Below are 12,009 nucleotides of genomic sequence, written 5' to 3' on the forward strand. Positions count from 1 at the left end.
TTAGATTTTGTGGACTAGAGATCGTAGCAGGAACCTTTTACACACATTTTCATGTTACAGGTCAGGTCTAAAACTGCGAACAAATGCGTCATTTCTACAATTTGCTGAACATAAAGGATATGTTTTATATAAAGCAAGTTAACAGGTTGCTGTCGCTAGAAAAGGTTCAATGGAGTTGTAAACATAAATATGTATTTGAAAGAAAAAATAACCTTTAGATGGTCCTGTTTTTGTAAAATGACCAAATATATTCTACTGTCGTCAAACTTCAATGACTACTCTATCCCAAAAACGTAAAGCTTCACCTTTTTGCAGAATAGATAAAAGTGCTCTTTGTGTGTTGGGATCAAGGATACAATGTATTTATTTATATCTGTAGAACAGCGTATATTATAGGGGATACAGATCATACTTTGTGAGGTCTGTATGCATTTTACTCACCAGCCAAATGTATTTCATAAATCCGCCAGTAATCTTTCTAGCACAGTGTGCACTTACTTTTTTACGCAAAGCAGAACACAATGGGGTTCAGTACAGGGAAAGTTGTCGAGAGAGTTTGCACAAGAGTTGTGGCTTCATCTACACTATCTACTATAGAGGACTAACATAAGTGAGCTTCTGCTGCAGGGAATGCTTGGCTGGCCCTGTATAATGTATAGCTCAACCTGCATACCTGAGAACCGGGGATTGGGGCTAGCCCCAGGGACTTACATGGGAGGCAGGGATCAAGGAAAAGTGGATGAAGAGTAGGCAGAACATGGTTGATGAGGGCTGGGAAACAGGTATTCAAAACTAGGAGAGTTCATAGATAGGTAAATCAAAGTCTCCTCACCCATTGAATAATGCATTATACAGGGCCAGCTCAGCTCTTCTTGCTGGAGAAACTTGCCACTGTTGTTTGCCCTCCATAATGGACAGTGGAGTAAGAAAAACCCACAGCTCTCCTTTTAGTGTGTGTGTGTGTGTATCATATTGGCTTATTAAGTTAAAAATTGTGTTGCTCCATACATTTAAACACTGCGATTTTCTTAATAGAGTTCATTGTTTCTTAATTCTCAGGACTCCTTTGGAAGCCCAAATTATTTTTTTTATTTAGTGACACTTGAGTCGTTAAGGAGTGATGGACTAGTATTGGTTTTGTGTATTAAAGCCCGCTTCATATGCAGCAGCAGACGCTAAGAGGCTTTATAACAATATCTATATATATTTTTTCTGTTGTGAACCCTGCAGCGTGTAAGGGATTGTAGTCCTGAGATTGCATTGAAATCTTCGGGAAGGCTTTGCAGTGTTTTGTTGGGCAGTAAGCTCCGGGCTTTCACCATAATAGCTAGAGACTTTTGAAAACCACAGCAAGTCCTTGATTAGACAAATGATTGCCCTTGTTTATTTGTTGTGCAGTCTGCGGCCGAATACGTGAAAATTCATCTTCCCGAAGTGTTGAAACAGCATCTTCAAGATTTTGAAAAGGACAAAGAAAACAGTGTGCTTTCCTACCAGACAATCCTTGAACAGCAGATCCTGGCAATAGACCGTGAATTGCTCGAGAAGCTCACCGTGTCTTATGATGAAGCAGGTATGTGGCATCCTTTCTCCTCCAGTAGCTGTGTATTAAAGTCTTAAAATCACCAACAAGCCCTGCAATTACTTTTCCCCCTGCAGTGACCACCACATGCTTATCACAATGATGGATGTATTCCGCACATGTATGGTTATGGTTTATGTAAGGTGCTTTACAAAATCTATGCTATTTTTTTAAGCCTTGTGTTATTTTAGACACTGACAAAGTAATGTAGAACACAAAGGACCAAACTAAAGGATGCAATTCTATTTGAAATAACATTATTCTGTTTAATGGGACTGGATATATGACCTATACATCATGCTGGGAATTGGCAATGGATCAAGAGATATGTTTCATTTGGAGCCGTTTGCGTGTATATTTTTAAATGTACCTTATTCTCACTCGCAGAACTTACAATGCAAATGACAACAAGGACCCAGAATGCATTCTGGATGCTTAGACAAGTTCACCTGGTATAGGGTTGGGGAAAGCGTTCCTGAATCTAGCAACATAGCCAAGATAACTAGTCCTTGAAATCAAGGTCAAACCTATGGTTTCTAATGCCTTTGTGAACTCTCTCTGGAGCCTCCATTTTACTTTCTTTTCTTTTACCCATATATCGTGATGGGCTTACCCGGGAAATCTCTCGGGAGAGGCACCGGTTCTCCGGATCAACGCCCGAATCCTCCGGGTCACGGGAGTGGGGTCTTGACAAGCCCCACTCCCTGCCTATTTCTCCTTCAAATGGGGTGTTTCCCGCAATGTCAGAACGCCCACTATCAGGCGCGTACCGTATGGCCGCAGCCTGTTCCCGATCCTCTCTGCAACGGTGGGGCGTATGCAAATCCGGCGCCGCCCCCTCAGCATACTGGTGGTGGGAGGTACAGTGGGCGGGGCAGTGGGGAGATCAGCTTCCAGCACCGTCTCCCTTGATAAACTGGAGGATGTGAGGTATGGTGCGCGGATTTACAGGCGTGACGCATGCTGCAGATTAAATGCTGCTCCCCTATTCAGGGAAAGGGAAAGGGAAGGTGACCTGGAGGTCACCCCTTCAAGCTCTGCAGAAATGCTGGCAACACTCATACATCTATTTCCCAAAGACAACCTCTCAGAGATGCTTTTATACTGCTCAGCATGGTGATTACAGAAGCTCGACCCCCTTGATGGGACGGCCTGAGTTTACTTGAGGGAGACAGCGCCATCTTGAAAAAGGCCAATGCCAGTACTTGCAATGGGCACGGTGCAGTATTGTTGCTGATTCTCCCTGTCCCCAGGAGTGCTGCGGGGTGTAAATATATATGCGCCCATGAGCGTGATGGATGCAGTGCTGCCAGGACTTCATCCCCCTCCAGAGACGGAGGTAAGGGCGTAAAACGCTCTAACCCAGTCACCTAGCCATCACAAAGTCGCTCAGAGAGTTCCCAGGTACGAGCAGCTATACCATACTTCATTCAGGTCTCATTCCCACCCTCGTATTAAGTTTGGGAGGTTCAGCTTGCAATGTTTATTTTAGAAGTGAAGTAATATGGCAATAATACACTTTTCTACTTTTCTAGTGGTTACCACCGTGTTAACTATTTTACATTTTCTTAATTGCCTACTGAAATTATGGTATACTCTAGGGTACTCAGTCAAAACCAAATGGTTGCAAAAGACTATAGTTGTGTCAAAAGCACAAATCTATGTGCTCATGCATGTAGCATGCTCCCACAATTACCTTTCTGCCGTGGGATATGAAAACAGCTATTATCTATACAATATCAGGATTCATTGCCTCAGGTGATTAAAACCTGCCAGTGAATTGCATGTATATCACTTCAATCAAGTCATTTGTTGTTTAGTACAAGCACACTAAATGCTGTGTTCCTGTTTCCTAATCTATATCTGATTACAAGAACAAAATGTGTCCCCTTTACAAATCATTGCAGATGCCAGATGTTTTCCCTGCTTAATGCTTTGCAATTATTCAGTGTCAGTACTGCCAACCTGTCTCATCCCTCGTTCACCATGCAAAAAAGAAACATGAGCTCCCCTTGGACTGTGTTTCACTGAGCCTCTCTAGGACCCCTTTCACTTAATTCCAAGCCCCTTTAATAATGCCGTCTTGGTTCCACGAGCAGTGACAAGTATGCAGTCCAAATATAAAATTGCCTTAGGTGTTAATCTTTTAACTACATTAAGGTACTTATAGATGCCAAACAGAAAAGCTGTCTTCATATTTCTTGTGTGAATTCTGTTCTTTGGTGATCTCTCTGGGAATTGCTGGTATGTTGAGTAAACTCACACGGGGTCTCAAGTGAAGACCCCAACTTCTATATTAAAAATAGGCTTCAATTATAGAGATAATGTCACCATAGAAGATTAAGCAGTTGCTTAGGGCCCTCATAGGTGTATGGGGTCCTACGAAAAGGATGTGAGAATAACGAAACACAAATTCTTCATGAAGTTATAACAGCAATGTGTCTTTTAATTTAAAATAAACTCATGATCACAAGTATTGTACTTCTTAGTCAATGTATAATTATTATTATAATTATTATTTACTTGTGTTAGTGATAGGACCCACTGATGTTGTCTGTCTGTACAATAAAGCTTGAAGATGCTGCATGATAACTATTTGTTCATACATGTTACAGTCCAGATAGGGTCTGCACCCTAGTTCTCACATCTGTAGCTCGGTGCAGACCACAACGTACACTTGTAACTAGACTTGTGCATTTGTGTTTGTACGAATTTAACTTTTAACAAAATTTGCCAATTTCATTAATTCATACGAATTTCTGACGAGGGAGGGGCCCCCGACTAAACAAACAAAAATGAAGCAGAGAGCTCTGAATTTTTGTTTGCATTTTGTTGCACTTTCACCCTCACTAACTCTTACTGACACTCTCTCACACACTCTCTCAATGTCCCCCCAACCTCCTCCGTCGACCACTTCCTTTTCCTGTCTCCTTTTCCGCAGCTGCGCTTCTTCTCTTGCCTCTTCTTGTTCTTCTGTCTTCTATATTTTTTCTTCTGTCTTCTTTCTTTGTCCGCGCCCTTAATAAGGCCTCTCAGAGCACTTCTGCAAAAGGGAAGAGCGTCTCCACCGACTGCAGGAGACAAACACAAGTGGTCAGTGGAGAGGGCAAATGAGAGAATGAATGAGAGAGAGTTAATGAATGAGTGTGAGAGAGCATGAGGTAGTGTGTGACAACACATTTTGTTTCCAAATGGAAGGGCAAATTTGTTCTGTGAAAATGAATGTCCAAATTGTTTTTGGTCCATTTACTTGTAACTTCAGATAAGGCCAATGTTAGGATTCAAAAGAATACTTTGAAATAAACAGGAATAAACAAATTAAGTGTCTTTTGTTTGCCCGTGAGTCACTTTTGGCATTTTTATTTTTTAAGGAGTCACAGCAAATTGAGGACTTCTTGACCTCAGTTATTTGTGCAGCCTTAAACACATACAGTATATTTCGCAACTCTTCAATTTTTGCAGCAGCCTGTTCTTTCCATGAATGTGTTTGCAGCAAAGGATGGTGATTTGGTCACTTTAAAGTAGTGAAAAACCAAGGCAGATAATTGCCCTGTGATTCAAATCTTTTTATTTGATAGAGAAGTTGAAAGGTAAAATGCTATTTTGCTAATATTACTGTAAGTGCAAGTATGTTTTTTTTTTTTTAGAAAATCATTTTTACGGTTCTGGGATTCTGTGTTTAGATTTCTCAGCATATTTTTACGAATGGAAATAATATCAGACAATTTATGTGAAAGTATTGGAATGTATTGTAAGATTATTGATATTGAGCTGTCAGAAAAGTAAGCTACATTATTCAGGAATTATAATCAGACACAAGCAATCCGTAGAGCTTTGAACTGCCAGCTGTGGGATGTCAGGGAATATTTTTTGTATTGAAAAAAAATCTGTAATTATAACCCGGGTCTACATGGGAATAACATTGGAGTTTTATGTGCTATAGGCTGATCTGACCCAATAATAAAATTCAATAACATTGAAAGAGCTATTATGTCAAGATATTAACCTGAATCTACCAATCTACTCAAGGTAGAATAAAGTAAGTTAGTTTGCTCAAATTACAATTTGGTTTACATAACGCTGTCTTTGAACCTGCAACAGTTCCGGAGCGGAACCGTAAAACTTGCCCGGATTTGCCCAAGGCCCCTAGTGGACGACCTCCAAGCCTGCCCCAAAATTAAGTTTGCAAAACCATCACAGCCTTAGGTATGCACATTCAACGCTTATTTGCAATTACTCTATATGTTAGTTTTTTTAATAACTTGTACCAGTCAAGGAAGAATTATGAGTTACTTGATTATATAACACATTCGAGTTTATATTTGAATTTTAATATTAAGTAAGAAGAATGTTTTAAATGTAAGCCTCTCGTGTTTTTCCAGAATGGAGAAAGTCTTTGTTCGAGAAAAAACAAACACTTGCTGATAAGCTGCGTTTCATTTTCAGTAATGTGTTTTGCTTGAGCAAAATGTTATTAGTTCCTGAACTATATTGTGTGAAATTCAGCGCTTTTTCATATTTGCTTTCTAATGGATTACCCAATCAAAAAGGCCTAGTACAATTATGTGGTTATTGATAGAAAATGAAATACAGTTTATATGGGATTGATTTTTGCAAAGCCCCATACAGCTGATAGCAGTTAGTGAGATAGGAATCCATTGGAACACAGATCTACAAGTCCTTCCATCTCCTTGTACGCGTTAAAAAAAAAAAATCTCTGGACGCGCTTGAAACTGACATATGGAAATTCTTAGTAAAGAGACGATAAAATGTCACCCAAAACACTTTCCAGGCTGATTTTCATCTATTTTTATTTCAAATACTCTAACAGCCCTTTTTGGAGTTTTCGTAGAATTGATGGAGGGATAGATAGAATGCGTGTGTATATCTCAAAAATGACCAGAAGATTTATTTTTTTTAACACAAATTTGAGTAATAATTGTGGAAAATATATAACTGGCCATCTTTTAATAGCTAAAGTATAGAGATACATTTTCCATTGCCTTCTATACTTAGATTAAAGGTTTCCCGAAAAGGGCCATAGCTATAACAATGGTTTCACTCTGTTAATGACGTTGGGGCCTCAACGTTCAGCTCACAAGGAGAGGCATTCTTAGGATAAAGCATACATGTTTCTATCTGTTGAAAAAGAGTACATACTAATTAAAAAGAAATCAAGGTTCCAATGCTCAACAAACAATAAAACAATTTTTCATCAAATTCATTTTAGTAGAAGTAAAGACGAAATTGAAAGAATTTGTTTTCGCTACAACTGGAGATGTAATATTTGTACTTGCTATTGCATTTGTTTAAATGAACGTAGCATCAATGTTATGTTGTTTGACTATTTGTGGAATCCACAGAATTGCAATTCAAGTGAGATTATATTACATTATTATTTATAATTTGCCGCAGATTCTGTAGCACTAAGATAATAGCTACAGTGGATATAAAAAGCCCACACACCCCTGTTAAAATGCCAGGTTCTTGTGATGTTAAAGAACGAGACAAAGATAAATCATGTCAGAACTTTTTCCACCTTTAGTGTGACCTATAAGGAGAACAATTCAATTGCAAACAAACTGAAATCTTTGAGGGGGGGAACAAAAAAAGAAACTCGCAATAACCTGGTTGCATAAGTGTGCACACCCTCTTATAACTGGGGCTGTGGCTGTGTTGAGAATTAACCAATCACATTTAAACTCATGTTAAATAGAAGTCATTACACGCCTGCCATCATTTAAAGTGACTCTGATTAATCACAAATAAAGTTCAGCTGTTCTAGTAGGATTTACCTGACATTTGCTTAGTTGCATCTCAGAGCAAAAGCCATGGTCTGCAGAGAGCTTCCAAAGCATCAGAGGGATCTCCTTTTTGAAAGATATCGGTCATGAGAAGGGTACAAAAGAATTTCCAAAACATTAGATATACCATGGAACACAGTGAAGACAGTCATCATCAAGTGGAGACAATATGGAACAACGGAGACATTACCAAGAACTGGGCATTCCTCCAAAATTGATTAAAAGACAAGAAGAAAACTGGTCAGGGAGGCTTAGAAGAGGCCTACTGCAACATTAAAGGAACTGCAGGAGTTTCTGGCAAGTACTGGCGTGTGCTACATGTGACAACAATCTCCTGTATTCTTCATATGAATGGGCTATGGGGTAGGGTGGCAAGACAGAAGCCTTTTCTTACAAACAAAAACATCCAAGCCCGGCTGAAGTTTGCAAAAACAATCATCAAGTCCCCCAAAAGCATGTGGGGAAATGTGTTAAGGTCTGATGAAACCAAGCTTAAACTTTTTGGCCATAATTCCAAAAGGTATGTTTGGCGCAAAAACAACACTGCACATCACCGAAAGAACACCATACCCACAGTGAAGCAAGGTAGTGGCAGTATCATGCTTTGGGGCTGTTTTTTTTCTTCAGCTGGAACCGGGGCCTTAGTCAGGATGGAGGAAATTATGAACAGTTCCAAATACCAGGCAATTTTGGCACAAAACCTTCAGGCATCTGTTAGGAAGCTGAAGATGAAGAGGAAGTTCACCTTTCAACACGACAACGACCCAAAGCACACATCCAAACCTACCAAAACATGGCTTCACCAGAAGAAGATTAACATTCTGGAATATATATATATATATATATATATATATACATATAGATATAGATATAGATATATGTCCCCTGTATGGTTTTCCAATACAAGAGCGCAGATGTTTATAAGAACAAGCATAGAAATCTAAAGCACCCAAACAGGTGGTGGAAAAAAATGTTTGGAGTCCTGTATATGAATGTGTATTTTTTAGTGATTGGTGCAATTCTATAATCGTTGTGGCCTTTCCAATAACGGAATGGAATATTATTACCGGTAATTTGTCTGTCCTCAGGACTATTGAACTAAACCATATCCTCATTTTAGATATGGTTTGTATTTTCAAAATTCTTCATTGGGCTTGATTTTATGAATTATAAAATAGGGAAAAATACAACATAGGAAGAAATAGAACTATTAATAAGTCTTGAAAGTCTTCCCTGTCAGGGCGGAGCCACAGCGTGTACCACAGGGACAACCTCTCCCCTTTTCCTCCAATCAGGTGTTTATGGTGCGTGCTGAGACTCCACCCTGATGGAGAAGTGCTCCAGGAGGCCAGGATAACGCAGCAGATCACCAGAGAAGAAAGAGGATGTGGAAACATGAAGGAGAAGATACTTTGAAAGAATCTGTTACTACGTTTAATATCCCTCCTTCAGATCACCAACCTATGTCAATGAAATAAATAATCACAGTTGATGCTAAAAGTTTACTTTCCAATATATATTTGTCTAATGATATGTTTCCTAATGAAAATTTTAGTACTGGATCTTGGATTTGTGTTCCCTCATATTATTTTTTCAGTACATAAAGCCTTCTAGAATAACCGAAATATATCCTTCACCCCAGTTAAATATTCTGTTTCCGATTAAACATATTTGCCACCTCTCACCATGACAAACATATCCTTAATGTTTTCATTACTAATTATTTTTTTTATTTTATCAATTCCCTCCCTGTGTCTGCAATTACACACTGCTTATGTGCATGTTGCCCCAGTTAAGCAATTACCTAATGTCACATTTATACTGTGACTGATGGGATTTCACTTTGCGACCGGTTACGGTAAGGTCCACAAATGAACTTGGATCTGAATCCATTCCTATTTTAAACCAAGTATCTAACAGCTAGAATCCATCAGGGTTTATTTCCCTGCCATATTTTTGTTGAGACCTTAATCTCAGATATCCATAAATGTCATCGCTCCATAATAATATTTGTGAACAACATCATGTTGGCATGGTTATATGTATTAAAGCAGCACATTTATTAATATGTATTAATACATTACAATAGAACACCAATAGGCAATAAAGTTCATCAGCACATTAACCATCAGTGCTAAGGGGAAAGCCACGTGCTGATAGAAAGAGATTATGAGAAACATGCAGTAAGGATCAGTGTTGACCGAGTTCAAACCCTGTATTAACCTATAATCTAAAGCTACTTGAAAGACATTGATGTATTTCATTTTTCAAGAAAGTCCTGGTCCGTCCTACAGAACTCAGAACTCTCTATTTCAAGAGAACCCTGAAGCTTGTGTACCCATCCAGATGACCACATCAGCAGTATGCAGAATGCCAATTGCTATCAGACATTTTCAACGTTTGATAGCTTCAGGAGCTGTCTTCTGTTTCCCATTAATACATTAGAAAAATGAATGCTTTCCTTTTTATTTGATTGTCCTTTAATAGATCTAATTCAAAAATGCAGTGAGTGTTTTGTATAATAAAAATGAGTCTGAAATGGATGTTGAGATAATATAATGGAAACATTCAAATATATAAAGACTTTAACAAAACCAAGAAGGGAGCAGTGAGGAATGTTTGATCCAGAAGCCTTGGCTGAATTGGGACTATGGAAAACTCAAATATATTACACCAAAATTCTAGCCAAACAGTCTCCAGTGAACTTTGTGTTTTTTATGTTGCTGGATAATGCGTAGACTAGATGGACAACTGTTTCTAATTTTCAGTAACAGCCTTTGTTATGGCGGCCTTCAAAAGCGTATTCAGAGATCAGAGAACCTGTTTTCCATCTGTGAACACAGTATGACTGTAAAAGCAACCAACTAGTCCCCCGTTACAGAATTAAGATGGAAAAAATGCCATATCATAGCCCTGGGTGTTTGGTTTCCACCATACTTTCCATTCAATGCTGATGATTTTAACAGGTGTGGGAAAAACTTTGCAAAATTGTTGCCTGACAATGGCCAAATATCATATGATTCCTCATCCAGATCTTCGAGGCTCTGCTATTCAGATAGAAACTCAGATATGAACAGTCCAACTTTTTGAGTTCTCCCCCCAAAAAGTATATTTCCTACTTCAGCATATCCTTGATACAAATGCTGCTAAAATAAGTCATGTGTTTCTTTTTAAAGTATGATGTAGTAAGCTGGTTAATAAACACATCTGGCTATATACCGTAGATTTTATGTAGCTAACAAGTCAATACAAATGGACAATGAAGAGAAGAAAAGAACTGTTCTTTTGTTTGTTTTGTGTTAAAACTACATAGAATTTTGTAAGGGAACCCAGACCCCATGTTTGCTATATTTGGTTAATTTTATAATGCATGAGGAAGCACAAATTGGCAAACAAAGCTATATTTCTACATCTCTCGTTGATGAGGGACATTTGCTTATTAGGATTCATCATTCTTGTAACAAAGTCCTAACTGCCAAAGGCACCATACCATTACATATTAGAAGTAATATGGTAGACATACAAGTAATTTCATCTAGGGAATTGATGTCAGATGATTCCATGAGTGAGGCATATACTGTATATCAGAAACATAATATGCAATAGGTATCAATGTATGAAAGCTCACATCATACAGAGGTTTGTGTCACCATCTTCTATATATTCAGTATTAAACAAAAAAAGACACAAATTAAAAACCATAAAACTGCAAATTAAAATAATTCATCTATTACAGGAGATTATTTTTGTTCCAAATCAGAATTGGTTAATGGCTTCATTGAACGCAACACAAGCACATGGTCAATAGCGTGATGAATGTCCCTGCGTATTCATGCGAGGAACAAAACAAAAGTCTGCCTACTGGAGGAAAAATAACAGGCATCACTCGTCTATAATTATCTGTTTTCTCGATTTAAAAAGACATTTTTTTAAAAAGGCCAAACGCAACAGTCTGTGTATCCTTTTCTAGTGAGTCTGTTAACTTAAAAGCTGGATAGATGCAATTAGTATGGAACCACATCGGTCTAACCATTCAGATTACGGAAATGAGACATAAACACGGAGAAGGTGGTTAATGATAAATTTAGCATTAACCTGCACGCTAATGGATAGACTAGATGAAGAGACGTTGAGATCATTCTTTCACAGCTGGAACACCTGCCTGCATCTCTTTGACCTTCTGCTGAGATTTCAGCAGTCCACTAGACAAACATCCCTGCATGCATTTGCCAGCAAGGAAAAACAAACGTTAGTTCAATGGTGACCCTCAGCTATTATACGCGTTAAAGTGCAAACGATGGCTGGAGTGTCCCTCCGCTGGATCCATGGCATGGAAAGCAGCCCAAATGAACCTCGTCCCACTTTGTCACTTTAGGATTTTCAAAATGAGAAGTTTTACTTTCAGTAACCTTTAGCTGTCATTAAAAGTTGAGCGCTACAAAAGTAGATCTGGAGCGACATGTACTCCCCTTTGAGTAATATTCTAGCACTGATCAGTGACACATTAGTACTGACATTTCTTTTGTGTGTGGAATAAAATCCATTATATTTTACAGTAACTTTGCTCAGACAGGAAAAGTTCAGCTTCAAACAGATTAATCGGTAATGTTTTTCTTTGGCTTG

General features: G+C 38.5%; 2 protein-coding genes across 2 annotated transcripts in view; both read left to right on the top strand.

The window, feature by feature from the left end:
- Nucleotides 1–12,009, top strand: part of SPTSSB (serine palmitoyltransferase small subunit B) — a 221,912-nt gene that overhangs the window by 114,141 nt on the left and 95,762 nt on the right. The window lies entirely within an intron of this gene.
- PPM1L (protein phosphatase, Mg2+/Mn2+ dependent 1L) overlaps nt 1–12,009 on the top strand; it is an 89,029-nt gene that overhangs the window by 61,609 nt on the left and 15,411 nt on the right. Inside the window, exon 2 of the mRNA XM_053459550.1 lies at nt 1,399–1,573. Within this exon, the coding sequence (XP_053315525.1) occupies nt 1,399–1,573 (175 nt within the window). The remainder of the gene's footprint in view (nt 1–1,398; nt 1,574–12,009) is intronic.

The sequence above is a fragment of the Spea bombifrons genome, chromosome 3, assembly GCF_027358695.1.
Source record: "Spea bombifrons isolate aSpeBom1 chromosome 3, aSpeBom1.2.pri, whole genome shotgun sequence".
Taxonomy (NCBI): Eukaryota; Metazoa; Chordata; class Amphibia; order Anura; family Pelobatidae; genus Spea; species Spea bombifrons.